Below are 17758 nucleotides of genomic sequence, written 5' to 3'. Positions count from 1 at the left end.
TCACCTTGCCAAAAAATAATTTCAGCTGAGCATTTCTATTCTCAGTACGTTTTTGCTTTTTTGCTTTTTAAGAACAACTTCAAGAGAAAGTATCTTACATGTTCAAAAATGGAGGGTTTTCTAATTACTTACAGTATCTTAAGTAAGCTTTTGAGCAAAAGGTTTACATTTATGTTAGTTCTAGATCAAAAAGTATGTTTCCAAACATTTTACACGCCTTTGGGCGTAAGATGTTAAATGCCGCAGGCACTTGCTGTGGTAGAGGGTGCACAGTTGAATGGTAAAGGGACTGTTAAAGGCTCCAGTACAGGGCAACAGCTGTCTGTGCCTACCACAAAACACCATCCATCTCCACGCCGTCATTTCACTAGATCCTGCTATGCCTTCTACCTGATTTGTGCATTACTAAATGCTACTTCAGTTGGTTTAAAGGCAGTGCTGAAACAGTGCAATCCCTAAATAGGATCATGTTTTATAACTTTTAGCTTATACAGCAGTTAAATATATGGATTTTTAAAAGCATATCTGAGTTGATGTGTATAGGTTGACTGTAAAATCAGATGAACTTAAAATGCACCCTTTTTATCCCATTGAAGACAGTGAACTTCCTGATTTTGACTACCTGAGTACCATGACTCACATTGTATTGGTGGATCTGGACAACTGGGGAAGCTTATTCACGCAGCTGCCAGCTAACCTGAACCAAGGGACATTTATCTGGGGCTTTCAAGGTAAAAAATAGTTGAAGGAAATAAGAGGAAAAGATTAACAAAGTCCACACAAATACTTGAGCGGAGATTCTTTGCATCTGAGAGAATATTGAACAGGAGCAAGCAGCCGGTAGAGCCTCTTAAGTCACGAAGTCACAGGCACTATGTAACAGAAGTGGTTTTGAACTTCTCAAATTCAGTCTTAAGCTCTTCTGCTCTTATTATTTCTCTTAGAATATTGTTCCAAAATTGTTTAAACAGTTTAGAAGTCTTTGTAGCTTCTCTGCTGAACTTACTTAGGCTGTATCATGTTAGTTTTTTATAGTTGTTAGGAGACCCATTATATTTGGAGATTATTTTCTTTATAGCTAGTTTCTAACTCCCAGGTCCTTGTCATAATGTTTTTTCTTTTTAGTCCCAAAAGGCATGATTTTACATTCTTGTACTTAAATTTGTTCCATTTCTGAGTTGCCCTTGAGGATGCCCCTGGTCATGCTGTATTATGAATAAGCTTGTCTCACATCTGGAAGATACCAGTAGTAGTACAAGGTGACTGATGAAATTCACCCTGTTAAGGTTTTCTAGGAAAACTTCTCAAGAAGTTCACTAGTAGCATCCCATTAAGTTGATACTTTCCATTACCTGACTGTTCTTAAGCCAGTCGCTTGTGTGCCTCATACTTTTGCTGCTGTGTCTGCCTTTATTTCCCCTGTAGTACATTGAATACATCAGTAAAGTCCAGATAACGAACAGCTTCCAAAGATCTATTGCCTGGAACGTGCATCATCTTACCAAACAGACTTGTAAGAATTGTCTGGCATGTTTTATCTTTAGTAAACCCCATTGTGTTACACCCCCTTTTTACTTAATGTACTTTATTACCTCCTCCTTCAAAACACGTACTGAAAGTTTGCAAGCTGCTGAGCAGACAGAGGCCTGTTGATGCCTGAATCACTTTTTTTCTCTTCTAAGAAACAGGCATTCCATTTAGCTGATGAGGGCAGTGCAGGAATTGTATGTGCGTTTATTAATGCGAGCTCTTTAAACAGCCAGCCAGCCACGCTGCAGGACCTGTGGTCTGATGTCTGGTTGTTCAGGAATTCTGGGGTAGGATCCTCTGATCTCCTCAATTAAAGCTTGTCTCTGCACTCCTTGACTTTAACAATATTGTGATTTGGGTTTGTTTTTGTTTTTTATTTTGTTTGCTTCTTTTTTTTTTTAATAATTCATTTGCTGAAGGTTGGTTGATTATTTCTACCATTATTATTCAAGCCAGCTGGTCCTGGAACAATCATTTTTCCTTTTTCTTGAGATAAAAATGCAAAAATTATTAGGAATCTGACTTGAAGAAACATCATGCCCTTTTCTCATCTAAAGTCCAAAGCTACTCTGTCTGAATCTTATAAAGAATTCTTTAGTAAAGAATTATTTTTCAAGGTACGTCAGACTTTGCCCAATTGAATGCAGACATTTGCTTTCAATCATACTTTGTTTGCCCTTCTGTTTAATTTAGCCAAAACCAGTTTGTCATTATTTGACCCAGGGTTGTTTCCTCTGACACTGTTCCATTGCTACAAGCTTAATATGCCCTGTTTTGATTTAATAAGGAAATATTGATTGAACCCAGGAATATCTGAACTGTATTGTCAGAAATGTTTGTTCTCTGCTCCAAGAAAGAGTAATGATCTGACATGCAGTCCCAGTAAATTACATTAGGAACCTCTATTAGTGTTAATCTTACCCAGAGGTATATCCATGCTAGTTCGGACAAGGTGCTTGGGAGTGTTCCTGAACACTCGGGCCTGCTGGCACAGAACGGTCCACATCAATGCTACTGAACTTTCTTTCTTGCCTTCCAAACAGGGTTGCTGCATGCAGACTGCCCAGTGGGAATGGGCCCTGGAGCATTTGAACTGAAAAACCATGCCCAAGAGGGTAGTGGTGGTTCGACTGGGCCTTATTTGTATCAGATAACATTTCAGCAGTTTATTACTGTCAGCCATCTTTTTACAGAGTCTGGGAATGCCAAGGCTCCCAGACACATCTGAATTTATAGTTATAGGTGCCCTCTCCATAATAATGGCTTTTGTAATGCATGCTGTTCTTGTTTGCTTAGCATATGAAAACAGAATGACATCCCCATCTTCTTCATTCTTCTGTATTTCCAAAACAGCTTTTTTTTTTTTTTTAATGATTCCTGTTGTGTTACTTCTGTTATTCCTATTGTTAATACAGCCCTGATTTTGCTTGGAGTTCCTCCGTTGTGTTGCCCAGGCTCCATATTGTTTGTTTTCAGTCATTCAGTTGTCCTTCACCTGTTTATGGTCTAGCTCCACCAGAGTAAATACAGCTCTGTCGTTGTTTTCAGCTGTTGTGGTCAAGCATTTATGTTATACATTAAACAAAATTTATGTAACCAAAACCCAGGCTTGGCAATTACAAATGTTTCCCAAATACTAGTGACTGAGGCTGTCACAATAGATGAGAACACCTTGAAAAGGGTATTTTTCTCATGGGCGAATACGCCTAAATCTTTTCTGTACAGCATGTTACTAAATCCTTGAACTTTCTGATCATTTTGGATATCTTCTTCTAGTCATTAGAGTGGAAAGAAAAAAAAACAGGAGAATTCTGTTGAAGATTGCTTGTGCTTCTGCTCCTTTGTCAGGCTCAAGTGGAAAAAAATGCATGCAGTCTTCCATGGTCTGTTTATGTGAGAGTCTTATTTTTGCATGTCCTCACATGAAGTGTAACCACTGGCTTCTTCCACTTTCCATTCAAGCCTTTATATCTTCATGTGTTACCATCTTCATGTGTATTGTCAAGAAAATCTCTGCACTTTTTTTGGTTGTAGCCTCATCTTGCTTATCCTTCATTGCATCCAAGTCTTTATTGGGACTCTAGCATTTGTCTTCAGCTGCTGCTCAAGTTCTTGGATCTTCTCTTTTAAAGAGTTCTGACTTGTGACATGTCAGACATATATAGGTTCTGTTGGAAATTGTCTCTAGCATTATATTAACATGGGATTTCCTGTGTGCCACTTTCTCAGGGCTCCTCTGCTTCTGCACATTAACCATTAACTTTTTCTTGTCTTTAAGCACAACTCATCTGAGCACAAAGTGGAAAAGATACATACTTGTGTAAAAACACACTTGATTTCTAGAAAATAACTTTTTCAGGTTTAGAAGAAAAATTCTTACAAAATTGAATGAAAGGCTTTCTGTATGATCAGGCTAGATTTTAACCCATGCAGCTAGTTCTTCCTTTTTTGTTTTTTAATCTGAGAACGAGGGCTTTGGGGTTTTGTGTATATGTTTCTTTTAGTTTTCGCAGTGGTCAAAATAAATTTGTCTTTATAGCCAGACTTACCTTCACTTTTGACTTCTGGGATTCTTAGTTCATGGTGACATTGCTATGTATTTCTTTCTTTGACTGTGTAGGAGGATATAGCAACTGGAAACCTCCAGTGCAGTGCAAAATTTATAATTATCTTAAGAAGATTGGATGTTTCTTCCTTCATCCACGTTGTGGTACCAGAAGAGAAGCAGCAGACTTTGCACTCTGTGTTCATGTAAGTTAGCGCCCAGTTTCTCTATTGTTGCCTTTCTGTACCTAGAAAAGGTGATGTCAGCCATTCATGTTGAGCACTCATTACAAGTGAGATTCTTAAGTTCTCTGCACGTGACTTCCACTGAAAAGAATGATAAAACTGTCACTGAAGAAGTGTTTCTCCCACTAAGAGTGGCTTTGAAGCCCTCCCCTCATGCCTTTGAATAAACCTGAATGTCCAGAGGTCCCTTCCAACCTCAGCTATTCTGTGATTCTGTGATCATGCATTTCTCTTTGTCCAAATGATTGAATTATGGATTGCTTGGAGACCATGCGACATAGATTAAATTGCTAAATATATTAAATGTAGGTATCATCTTTTCTTTTCCCTGCACTTTACTTTTTTTTTTTTCCTTTAATACAAACATTAGCCTGAGTCAGACATCAGTCTGTCTTTGAGGGAGGTTTAGGGAACAAGGAATGAAAAAAACCATAATTCTTACAGTTTCTGTTTCAGAGAGAAATGTAACTTTTGCCTCTTCCTTCAAGTGGCCCAAGTCTAGAGTCATCTTTAAGATGACATAACAAGTGCCAGTTTCAGAGACCCTGTTGGACTGATAAAGAGCAATGCCCCTGATCAGTAGACCCAGGGATTTGGCTGCACTGGGAGATGCAGAGATGAATGACAGAAATCTGGGGTGTCATGGGGACTTTAGTGTAGTGTTCTATCAGTTAGATAAAACTACTTTAGAATCTAGTTATATGATGTAAACATGTTTTGCAATGGTATTTATATGTTACCATACACATTCTTTGTCTCTCAAAATGTTCTGCACAAATGACTTTGTTGCGGAGGCATCTCTGAAGTGCTGCTATTCAGAAGTTTGTTCCATACTCCATCAGTACTGTTCTTGTAGCCATTCCTTGTATCCATTGTCATATGCACAGAGTAAATGCAGTGTCAAACTGTCCAAATAATACCTTTCACAGACGTGTAATATGCATCTGACCAGAAAAATGGAGGTAAATTGCTGTAGATGAAGGCTTTCCTATGAAAAGCCACCTTAAAAAAAAAAAAAAAAGGAAAGAAAGAAAAAAAAAAAAAAAGGAAGAAAGGAAAACCTAGCCAAATCCCATGAGACAAAAACGGTATCTTAGTTGAACATCTCTCCTTTCTCTCCATACAGGCTGGTCGTCTGGATGAGCACTTGCCCAAGCAAATTCCTTTCACTGTACTTTCTGGAGACAAAAGCTTTCTAGAACTGGAAGCTCAATTTAAAATGACTCAGCGGTCAGCTCGCATCCTAAATCCTCATCACATTGAAGGAGACATGATGTGTGCCTTGCTAAACAGCATTTCAGATACCACAAAAGGTAGTAACTACACAAAACATAGTAACTAAACATTAAGCACAGTCTTTCCAATAAACCAATAGTGTTTCCAATAAAAGAACAGAACACTCATGCTGACAAAACAGTCTAATGGTTATCCTTGGTGCTTCTTTAAAATACTCATTTTTCAATTATACATGGATCGGAAAATCAATTTACTTGTGGCACATTTTGAAACAAGACTTAATTAAGCATTGCTGTTCAACACAGCAAACTGTCCTCGCTCTATCCTTTGTTATAGAGGAGACAAACTGTGTTGTTTCGGTCTGTAAATTCCTTCCTGGTTAAAGAAGGGCTCTTTAGAGCACTCTAGTGTGCCTTTTTGTTGATTCGTCCTGAAATCTACTTTGCTTGATTTGTTCTGGGTCTGAAACAAATGTGAGAATCTGGTTTCTGAGAGAGACTCTGCTAGAGCCAGCACTGTTTCAAAAAAAAAAAATCTGTCTATTTTAGCTCTGCTTGTCCTCCTGGCCACTTCCAGTCATTTGATATTTGTTTTCCCTGGCCCACGGCTCACATGTCCGTTTGGAGGAAAAATATCAGTGAAAGCCTTCAGGGTTTCTAGAATGCCATATTCTAAAATGATCACACTTTTTTAATACAGAATAGTCAGAAATTTGATACAGAATAATCGAAGAGATTTGAACCAGCTGCTTTTCAAGGAGCAAAGGATATTGAAAGCAGAGTTGAGCTTAAATATTTTCTCAATATTTTAAAATACCTTTAAATACAGTTTTTCTGGAAAACCTGATATTTCTCTACAGACATACTGTTGCTACTCCTTGCTTCTGTCATGGCTTTGGGGGCTTGTAAATTGAGCGCATGTTACAGAAAGTCATTTCTGAATTAGCCCTAAACTGTTTTCAGGAAAAAGACGCTACTAATCTTGATGCAGGTTTATGAGAATGCCAGCATGCTGCTGCTGCTCTACCAGGAAGATTATAGTGGAGTGCTAGCACTGATTGGTGAATTGGCATCAATTGACTGAAAGAAAGACAGGATAAAGAAATGATTTCCTGAAAAAGTGATCTGTGGTGAGCTGGAATTGATTTGCATGTTTTTGATACAGACGAGGTCCTTAGTGTTTTATGCCACCTCAGACTTTTCCTGGTCTCGATTTGTCAACCGGATTATGGAGATGTGATTCCTGGCCAGAAGTAGCCACACCAGTAAAATTTCTTACTGCAGATAAGTTAATCACAGAACTGTGGATTTTACTAGCATAGCTCATTTTGCTGAAGGGGGAAGATGACTTTTCTCCACAGTTATCTATAAAGCTACATTTTGTATCCTTACATTCACACTACAAATATTTTCTTATTAGAGTATACTAAAATTCCTAGTTTGATAGTGCTCTTCTAATGTAATTATAGCTATAACTATATTGAAGTGGAAGGTTGCTTTTGTTTTGGGAGCTTTGCATACTTTTATGAAAAATTGGTGGAAGGACTGGCAGAGAACTGTAACTTCCAGGCAGTACAGTTTAGTCAATTTACATTAACGAAAAAAACTTTCTTTCTTGTGTAGTTTGTTGTTAAGGGATGTGACTTAAAACGAGAGGGCAAGAAGAGGGAAGTGACTGTTCTACTTTAGAGTGCTAAAGCTCCCTGTTAAGTAGTTTTGCTAGTATAGTTTATTCACCTGGGTATCCTGGCTAACAGGAGATGAGTTTGATCTAACCATTTTTTGTGTGTAAGTTATACTGCAATATTTATATTGGTCATGCATTCAACAGTTTCCTAATCTAACCCTTTCTTCCAACATCCTTTACTATGTTAATACTTAATTTGCTATTATGGTGACGGACATGACTAGGAAGCACCCCAAGCTTTAACTTTTAACTTGATGGCTCTTTGATTGTTGTGCTTCCACTTAAATTATGCATGTGGTCGTGATCAAAAAAATATTTATTTTGAGCAGAAAAGTGCCAGAATCATGCATGTGTCCTTTGGCACTCAGGGTTCCCAGGCAAATTCATAAAGAATAGAGTGGTGTTGAACCTTCCTTAGTCCCCTCTCCTGTCCGTGTCAACCGGATGGGACCCAGGTAGTAAGAGTTACCGTTGTCTTCTCTTCCTGTAATAAAACAAGACTTTAAATTTTTCAGTTTTGGTACTAGGCCTGTGCTCTCTGTGTAGTGGGATGATGCCATTACAAAGGGTCTATAAAGGTTTTTTTGGAAAGGTGTAGTCACCCCAGAATACACACTTCATTGTGTGGCTCACCAGCACCAACAAGCATTTGCAAGTCTTAGTGTAGCAAGACTGATATCAGAGGGCTGAGATGGAAAGTCAGGAAGTTATGATAGGCTGGCTGGTATAACCTGTTGTCCTGTTACAGGGATGCATCTGAATATAAGGACGTTCAAGTTAAAAACAAGATTTGTTTGCTCTGTGACTGTCTTAAGCCTGCAGGCTGTTGGTTTTGATGGGAGAAATAAGTGAGAAAACAGTTACCACAGAGAGTTGTGTTGAAAAATATAGGGCACTTGTTGGTGTTGGAAGAACTTCAAAACAAAAACTGTTTCCCTAAATAACCTTCACAGAGCTATCAGTAGCTCCAGAGTAGCCAGGTTGTGTTTGGGCTGTGGCAGTCTCTGACTGTTGCACATTGCGAACCATTTTGCCAGTTCAGCAGAACTGCTGTTTGAACTGTGGTCCATGCAGTCATTAAAAAAAAAAAAAAAAAAAAAATCTTGCATATATTGCAGGGGGATATCGAGACTATGTTATCTTAGGAGACCATTGGCTGTACTGGATGCATGAATTTCCTTTAAGGTATTAAAACAGTAGGCAAGACACTTATTCTTAATGGCTTTCTTCTGCTGCTGAACCTGAGTTCTTAAGTACAAAAGTTTTTTTTTTCTTTTGTGCTGTAGGCAGGGCACACGATGGGAGATTGAAGCATATTAATAAAGCAGTCTGAGAGGATGAAACAGAAGAGTTTTCAATGTCTCCCTTTGTTTCCTTTGCAAAGAAAGGAGGTTTGTGGCATACAGAAAAGCAATTCTCTTGTCTGTATCTTGACGCTTGATGTCTGGTAATCCCACTGCTGCTGCAGTTCATACTTCTAATGAATACTGTTTGATGTGACAGTGCTGAGGGCAAACCTGATGGTGGGCTAGGGGTCGTCATACCCGCGCTGACACCAATATGAATGCCAGAACTGCTGGGTTGACAAAAGTGAGTTTTGTGAGTTGAGGGCTTTAACTTAACTATATTTTTCACAGTCATATTCACATGAGATCTTTAATTAGCCAAGCTCTTAGATAAAACAGATTTTTTATATATATTAAAAAAGGACCAAATTTTTCAGAATATTTCCTCCCCTTTCTTTAAGGGGCTGGGCTGCTTCGTAAGACGGTAAAAATCAAGCAATTGCACGGTGGTGTCACATGCTGTCTGTGAGATAGCCAGTGCACCTCTTGCACTGACCCAGAAGGTTCATTTTCACTGTGCTTGAAGAGGCAGGCTGAGAACTCTATTCAATCTACTACTATTGTCTACAGTGTTTAGGTACCACTGAATTTATCTTCTATGACAGATTATATTTGGAAGAGCAGTATTCCAGTTCATTTTGACAAGTGCAGCCAAGTTTCCTAGCTCCCACTATCCTCAAGAGCTTTTGGTTCACATACAGACAACAGAAGAATTTAAGAAGAATTAAGAATTAATTTACAGAAGAAAATGAGAAGAGTTGCTTGTGTTCTCAGCAGCCAGGGTTTTTGCAGGTGTTGTGGTCCAGTATGGATACCACACCTGACCCCAATCTCTGCTTTTCCAAACCTTCAGCTGACAACAGGCATCAGACTGTAATGGACTAAAGATAGCCCAACCCGCAGCTCCTACTGTCCAAAGAGACCGAGCATGAAGGGCATGAGCATCTGTAATGTGATGCACATTGGCTGCACACTGAAAACTATAATTATGCTAGTAAGTGTCTATTCCTTTCTTTACACAATTACAATAGCTGTAGCATGTTGCTACAGGGAGTGATAAGAAAGTTACCACTGAGTTGTAACCTTGTGTTTAGCTGCAACAGAAAGTTGTTATTAGCTTTGGTATGTCAGTGACATCTCCTGTGGGTGTATTTGAATACATGTACATATGCCTCCGGGAGAAAGCAGTGTGTTAAGGTGTAAGATAATGAGTCTGCAGAAGAATTTTAGCCAAGTGGATGAACTGGGAAGACCTCACCAGCCAGATCATACAAAAACACCTACAAGGTTTAACTTAACCTGGATGGGAATTTTTAGAGCGGTGTCTAAGATGAAGGCTACGTGAAAGTCTGAGTGACCATCATCGTACTGACCACACTTATCACAAAATGTAATGGAAGGAGGAGAAGAGATTGAGAGCTCTATTTTCAGTCATGCTACACTTGAATGAACAGGTGAATAAACATCCTCAGGGAGATGCATAGAATGAAGCTTTAGTTTGGGTGGAATAAGGAGAGGTCTTGTGTATTTGCGAGCCCTCAGCCGGGGGATGGCTGTACTTGCATATACAGGTGAAGTTACGTAATGAAGAAACAGAGATCAGAGCAATAACTAGTGCAATAAAAATTTGGAGGATCCTCTAAGCACATATTGAAAAAGGAATAAAGAAAAGGATTACTTAAGCCAGAGAGGAGTATTTTAACGGTAACGTGATGACGTATACTGAATGTGATTGAGAAATCAAGGAAGATAAGGATAGAATACTGATCCTAAGTTTTAGGCTAAGTGGTCACTAGGATCCTGAATGAAGTAACTTTCATGGTATCATTAAAGTAGAGTAGCTCTGAAAAGCTTGAGACATCACTTGTTAAGGAAGTGGGGCAGTAATTAGGGAGACAGTGAGCTAAGTGCAATACTAATCCCATACAGTGGGATGAGAAACAAACAGATGAGACTGGGAGCTACCGAAAAGAAGAGTGTTGCAGGAGAGAGCATGAGGGTAGGGTATGAGACTGCAGGATGTGAGGAACAGTCAGGAGGTGCCTTACGAAGATTTTCAGCAAGGGAGGGGGACTAAGGCAGGGGAAGGGAAATTGAACCTTCAGAGGGACAGCAGAAACATTAGACTTGTAAACTATTAAGGGGATGATGGTAACTAGGGAGGTTGCAGGAGCAGAGGGACAGATGTAGGCAGGGGATTAGGTTGAGTTAATGTGGGTCACTATCTAAATTAAAGCTGTGGCACTGATGTCAGGACAGTGGGTGGCGCTTGCATTCTGTGCAAGTTTACTAGTCCCTTCCCCAAAATAGGTTTTTGAGACTCTTGAAATATCACTGTAATGCATCTCTCGGGGAAAAATAGCATATTTGCTCCTATCTGTAAGGTTAAATCTTCCTGATCTTTGTGCTCTATACTTATCTAGAATTTGCCTCACTGTTTTGTTTATTTTTTTCTGTTTTGTTTTGTTTTTTTCCTCCAGCAGAAATTTGGCAGTATATGAGGACTATAATGAGCAATAATGTCTCTTTTGAGAGAACAGGTACAGTCAGAGCTTCTTAGCTGTTGTGTATTTAACAAAGTGTTCTAGAGAAGAGGCCATATTTTGAGATTTCCTGGCTAAGAAACTGGGCGATTTCTCCTTTGCTCTCTGACCCCAGAGGAGTTGGGAGCTGCAGAGTTTGCTAAGCCTTTAAAACAAGAGAAACAGGACATGCCTGATTTCTCCAAGTTAAACATTCTCATTTACTCTCCATCTTCAGAAGATGCCAGCAGTACTAGGAGTATATTTGCATGGGGTATATTCTTATTAGAATCCAAGATCTCCTTGAAAGCAGAGTTCAGTCACAGGATATAGGCACAGCACAAGCAATATTAGATGAAGCACAATGACCTGTCCAATGAGGAATATCAGACTGGTCTCTTGTGGCTTTAAAATCCATCTGTTTGATCAGTTGACCCTTCCTTCTCTTTGATTGGCAAGTGAGTTCCATGCTATAGTGCTTGCTGTCTAGCCCCTAAAAGTACTCCCCCCCACCACCACCCTTATTTGTTGAAATGTTTCTGCTTAGGTGGTTTGCAGACAGACTTGTACCTGATTGTTACAGTCTTACTTCTGCTTGCCGTTAAACCGTATCAGAACATCTTAAAATTCTGACATATAGTCTTTACCACTTTTGTGCCTGCCTCACCAGACATCTGGCATGACACCTTTAATCTTTGCTCTTTGTGTGTGTGTAGCTGGGGGCAGGGCATTATGACAAGCATTAGCTGGCTTTTGATTTTGGAAAAGGAAAGTCAATACAATCTGAAATACAAGCTTTTACCTGAAAAAGTCCTGAATAAGATTTGGACATTTTCTGGCCTCTTAATAGGGTAACTTTCACCAACTCAAAGATTTCAAAGAATCCAGCATCTGCCTTCTTGGGAAGTTGAATACACATAAGTACAGTTAGGTAGAGAGGAGAAAAGTCTTGCAAATAATAACCAAACTTTAGATCACTGGAGGCAAGGTGTAGCTCAAGAGACTTTTAACGTGCCATATAACTACATTTGACTCTGAGCTGAACTTTTTCCTCTCAAACTAAGTGGAAGATCATCTTGTGTACTAGTTGTTTTCAAATTTCCTAGTTTCTTTGAGCTCTTCTTGTTGAATTTATCTTAACCAGTGTCAACTTGGAGATACAACTGAGATACAGTTTGTGGAGTGTCTTGACCATATGATACGACTGGACAGCTACCAGCAACTGAGTCTGAGCTACGCTTTCATTGCCAGAGGCTTGTAAACTATATGCACCAACAAAATAGGCTTGCTTAAACCTTCTTCAAGCAAACCTGTTCTCCTTGATGTAACTGTCAAGTAGTGTTCAGTTATTGCATATCAATTGTGATAAATCACAGGACAGGCAATTTATTTTAAAAATATTTAAATGTTTTGCATGCCTATTTGCACATATCTCTGGTACAAAATGGATGTGTTTCCCATGTTATGATAGTGATATAATTAAATAGATGTGACTAGCAAAAAATTTCAGTAAAAGAAGGCCTGAATTAATATATAAGGTGAATCTTAAACTTTCTTAAATATCTAAAATAATACTGCCATCTACATATTCAGTACAAGCATGCATAATTTTCCTAATTGCCAGCAGAGTCCACTTTAGCTACTGAGCTGCTGTATTGTTCTGAAAAATGAGTCTCATGCTAGCTTATTGCCTGACTCGGGAAAGGCAGGAGTTAGCAGAGTAGTGTTGTGCTCTTGCAGCATGTCAGTGCTGCCCTTATGGCCAGCTCCAGGAAAGATGACTTCTTTAGATAATATCTGAAAGGAACTGCTGGATTTCTGACTACTCCCATCCTCTGCTGTTTAACCATCTAAGGAAGTTGCCAATCTGATTGCCTTTCCCGTTTGCCAGCATTCTCTATCAGGATGCCTAAAAAGCTTTTCCCTCCCCCTGGTAAAGCTCTCTTAAAGCATTTTTATTTAAAGTTGTAGCAAACCAGAGACACTCTTGTCCAATGCTTTATTACTTATTGCTCTCCAGATGTCAATTCTTCCATTATACTTATTCCAAGAAATGAACTAGGGAGTGATTGCATCAGCTATTACACCTTTGACAGGTACAAAATTTTTGAACAGTGTGAGATGCCTTCCAGGCTGGAAGATTAAGAAGGTATAAAGGAGAAGCCACTTGTGCAAAGCCTTTTCTTTCCACTTCTTATTGCTTTCATAAATTATTTTAATGAGGTTTGTTTGGATTTGTGTAGGTTTATCTTTTTTGTTGCTTTATTTGCTTTGAAATAAGATATACAGGAAGGTAGTTCTTCTGCCCAGAGATAGTGGGCAGCTCCAAAAAGCATTCACAGTCAGTCTGCCAAGAGGCTGGAGAAAGACCGTTTTAATTGCAATATATATCCAACTATTGCTGGCATCTTTGTGGGCTCCAATCTCTATTTGATACCAGCTGTTGGAGTTTGTGTTCCTGGAATCAGGAAGGAGTCAGTAATGTTCCTATTCAAACAAGGTATATGTATTAGAAGCTTGAAGACAAAATTTAGAAAGTGTACCTGTCACTTTGAATACCTAACTTGGGTCATTTTAAGGACTGCCTTAAGTAATGCAGTTCTTAATTTAGATGTTCGTATCCAGATATTTTGCCTCTAAACGTAAGTAGAACTACATTGGTATATTAATAAATGTAATGACTTTAAGGGAAATGCTTCTCCTGTTGCCATGACCCTAAGACAGCTAGTTCATTGTAGATATTGTAAGTCCTTATTACAGAGACAATCTGCCAAAATACCAATTAACCTCTAGCAGGAGAATAAATATAAGATGTGATTGATGGACTTGTTTATTTTACCTGTACTTTACTGAGGCTCCATTTAAAACAAATGAAAACATACACCAATACCTGCTAGGCACTTGCAAGTGCAGGTGTTGTTCTGGAGGTGTCAGCTTCATGAAGATCATTATTTAGAATGGGAAAGGTGACAGTTTCAGCTGGGCTTGATTATGATGAATTAGCAGATTGAATTAAGTGCATCCACTTTTTTCTTTTTGTAAGAATTGAACATCTGCTGAATTGCAGGGCTCAGTTTAGCAAATAGAGGTATAGTACTCTGTTGTTCAAAATGGATGGGTATTTACGCAGCAAAACCTAGCTTAATACCACATGTAGGCAGCATTCACATTATAGCAGTTCACCCCATAATGAAATCCTTGACAATTTGTAGAAAGCGAATAATGCCATTTTTTTCAATAACTGAATATTATAAAGCAACAAATACAGTAATGCTAGCTTCTGCACCTATTTTTTGTTGTTACTGCTTTAAAATAATATAAAATTGAAACAGTCTGCTTCTGGATTCTGGGGAGAAAGGAGAGAGGGTTGAAAAAACTTTCTCTTGAGTTACTGTCTTGAACTATTACAATGTATTTTATCTTGAATTTCAGGTCACAAGTGCAGTGCTTCGAAACCAACCTACAATCTTATTATAGGAAGAGAATTGTAAGAGGTGACTGTTAATGGTTTTCTTAGAAGCACTGTATAATGTATGTTTCATTTGTGTGTTTAAGTTTCAGATAGTGAAGAGGATGAAGATATCAAGCTAACAGTAAAAAGGAGCTTAGAAGAAACAAAGAAACAGGAAGGTGGGTACTAGTTTTCACTTTTCCTCTGTTTTCAGGAGTGCTGGTAATACAGAAGGTAAAGAGATTAAGCTTAGCTAATTTTCACGGCAAGAGACATCTTAGGCATACTCTAAAATATTCTGAGTACTTCACTGGGCAACCGTAAGCAGTTAAGAACACTGTGATGAGTTAAAAGAAAAAATAGTTTACTAACCTTAAAAGTATGTCAGCAGACTCAAAACCTATTTTTATTGATGCACCACAGGACATTGTGAGATTAAGGCCTTGACTGAGCTCACTTCATACCAGCTTAATATGGCTTTGTTGACTCCAGTAGAACTTCTCCTATTGAACTTCTGAATAAATAGTTCAAATTTATGTATTATATCTCACCAAGGCACTCTGGTCTGCCAAAAGGGAGCTGTAGATTTATGCACAAGTTTGAATTAGCAGTACAACTATCTGCTCACATCATATTTTATCTTATTTAAAATTGTTTTCATCCTTTTGCTGTTGTGCTTTTAGTGGTGGTGTTCAGACCATGTAGTGATTTATTTTTGGTGACAGACTATGATGCTCTTTAAAAATAACGTATTGCTTAAAGGCTTGACTCTCCCCTCCTGCCTGATGGAAATAAAAAGAACTAAAAAATCATCAGACACTTTGTACAAGTTCAGTGATTAAGATAACTAAATCTTAGGTTCACAGAATTTATTCAATTAGATTTATCAACTGTTACTACACATTACTATTAAAGGTCCAATGTATTCATTTACAGTACTGGAAGTCTGCCACACTCAGATGCCCCTAGCACTGGATGTTGCCATTAGTGACAGCAGTGGCATTTGATATGTACTGGAGGTCCCAGTTCTGATGCCTCTGTACTGCAGTGAGGACATCTGACCTTATGGAGCCAGCCTGGCTTCCGCTGTGTTGAGCTAGCCGTATGCGTGGCCAGTTGTAGTCCTGGTATGGGAGTAAGAGGGAATGGGGAGGCAAAATATCCCCCAAAAAGAGTAAGAGGAAAGGGCCCTAGCAACTGTTCAAAGAGGAGAAAGAAAAAGTGGGTGGAGGAGGTAAAAAAGCTGCTTTCACAGAACAATCCAGGTATCGCTGCAGAGTGAACTGTGTGCCATTAGCAGCAGTGTACCACAGTTTGGGACCTTATTCTTGGTTCTTGCACATATTTAGTGGCTTATTGACCACTTACTTTAATGCAAGCAGATGCCCGCAAAGGTGGCTTTCTGCGTAACTTTGGTTTCAAACATTCTTTGTTTTTATGACCACATAATGTTTTGCTTTTAGAAACTAACTTTAAAACATTTGTTTATATTCATACAGAGCAAGATGCAGAATTGGAAGAAGCTATCAAGAGGAGCCTTGACGAAATGTAAATGAAGATACTTCTGTACACCAATAGCATGTCATCAAAGCTGCTTACAAAAATGGAAGCTTGTTCACCCAATTTACAAAGGTTCAGAAATACTGCTTCGAAAACATGTTTGTGTCTTGAATTATTAGATTTATAATCTGATGTTTTCCATCATGCTGATGAACAGCTGGAGTTTATGGATATATGCTGCAATATACTGTATATGATAAAAATAAATTTTTAAGCCTTTGCATATTCTGTTTCTAATGAGCAACGACTAAGTCTCTCCAATCTAGCTGTGTAAGTTGTTGCCTAAAAAGTAGGCTGGTCTTACAATATATATATTTTTTTAATTGGTTCTTGTATTTAATTCTTCTGTCACAAAATGCTGTTATTTTTTTTTTAAACATTTTTGTGTGACCTTCCAATAGATAAAAATAGTAAACTCAAATTATCTCAGACTGACTTGCCTGTCTCATCTTGTTATAAAGAGAAGCTTAGGTCCCAGTTTTACAAATTGAATACATGGCCTGATTCTTGTCCCTGGACAGAATCTCACCTCATAGACCCCAGGTTTGTCTATGGCCTGTTTGTTATAAATGGCAGAATCAGGACCTCAGACTGTATAGTTAGTTTCTGTTAGCTTTATTTTTATAAATGTGTATATTTTTAATAGGAGTGTGGTACTGTTGTACTAGATGGCTTAAAGTTTGACAGGTTCAGTCTCTCTCCCTAATCTAGGGCTGAAACAACTTTTATCAGTGAACAGAAGATAAATAAACTTTCAAGTTCCTCTTTGAAATAGATGTGAAAGAATTCAAGTTGCTTCATTCCTCTCTGCTGGCTTTTTACTGTCTTCTGTTCATAGAGAGGTGGCCTTGGATACCTGAATGTAGTTGTGTTAATTATTTTTGTACTGTCCTTATTTTTAGGTGAATGATTCTCTAATTTTTGTTTCAACTTGTCACCTGTGCCACCTTTCTCAGTTCCTTCTTTAAAAATAACTATGCAAGCTGTCCAGCTTTACCATCTTATTTCACTTCTGTTGACAGTTGTCAATCAGTAAGAAATCTCAATGTAATAAAATGTTGGCTTGATTTTTTTTTTAATCATTAGCATATGAGTTTGCTTGTAACTGCTGTAAATCTAAATACATATTATGCAAAAAATGTTCATTTTGGGGGAGTAAGACAAAAGGAAAGCTAAATTTTACTGACTCTCAATTCCAAAGAGTCAGAATAACTACAGGTGTGTTTCATTATGGTTAAAAATGTTGGAAAACTGTGACACTGGTTTATTTCAGATCATGATTGTCATATATTTGCTAACTCTGAAACAAATAAAATTGATGAAGAATCTAGTGAGTTAGCTCAAAGCTCATTGGCAGTCATACAGCTTGAAAGAAGAAACTGTGTGAACCCCAGAAAATAGTTGGAACATATCCAGTGCATTAAAAAAAAAAAAAAAAGCTCTGAAGCTAAGTGTTATAGAATAAACAGGAGCTCATGATACTGTTTTTCTGTTGTTTTTTCTATTGCTTTCCCAATATAAATCTTGGATTAGTAACACCCCTGTTCAAAACTGCTTGTGCAGTACCGTATTGCTGCTGAGGAAGCACCATTTTAGAAGAGTTTGAGTCACCTTTAGCTAATAATACTTGAGCTGAA

The 17758-nt window shown here is 38.3% G+C and overlaps 1 protein-coding gene across 7 annotated transcripts in view; it reads left to right on the top strand.

The window, feature by feature from the left end:
* Nucleotides 1-17200, top strand: part of ZNF451 (zinc finger protein 451) — a 45997-nt gene extending 28797 nt beyond the window's left edge. For 2 of the 7 annotated variants that reach the window (XM_067294160.1, XM_067294159.1), the window contains exons 12-16: nt 597-731; nt 4151-4281; nt 5447-5633; nt 14666-14740; nt 16061-17200. In XM_067294160.1, coding sequence (XP_067150261.1) covers nt 597-731; nt 4151-4281; nt 5447-5633; nt 14666-14740; nt 16061-16113 — 581 coding nt within the window. In that variant the 3' untranslated portion in view covers nt 16114-17200. The other 5 variants (XR_010883818.1, XR_010883817.1, XR_010883819.1 and 2 more) reach the window with 5 other exon arrangements.
* The last annotated feature ends 558 nt before the right edge of the window (nt 17201-17758 follow it).

Source organism: Apteryx mantelli, chromosome 3 (assembly GCF_036417845.1).
Source record: "Apteryx mantelli isolate bAptMan1 chromosome 3, bAptMan1.hap1, whole genome shotgun sequence".
Lineage (NCBI taxonomy): Eukaryota > Metazoa > Chordata > Aves > Apterygiformes > Apterygidae > Apteryx > Apteryx mantelli.
This window is presented reverse-complemented; position numbering and strand designations above follow the sequence as displayed.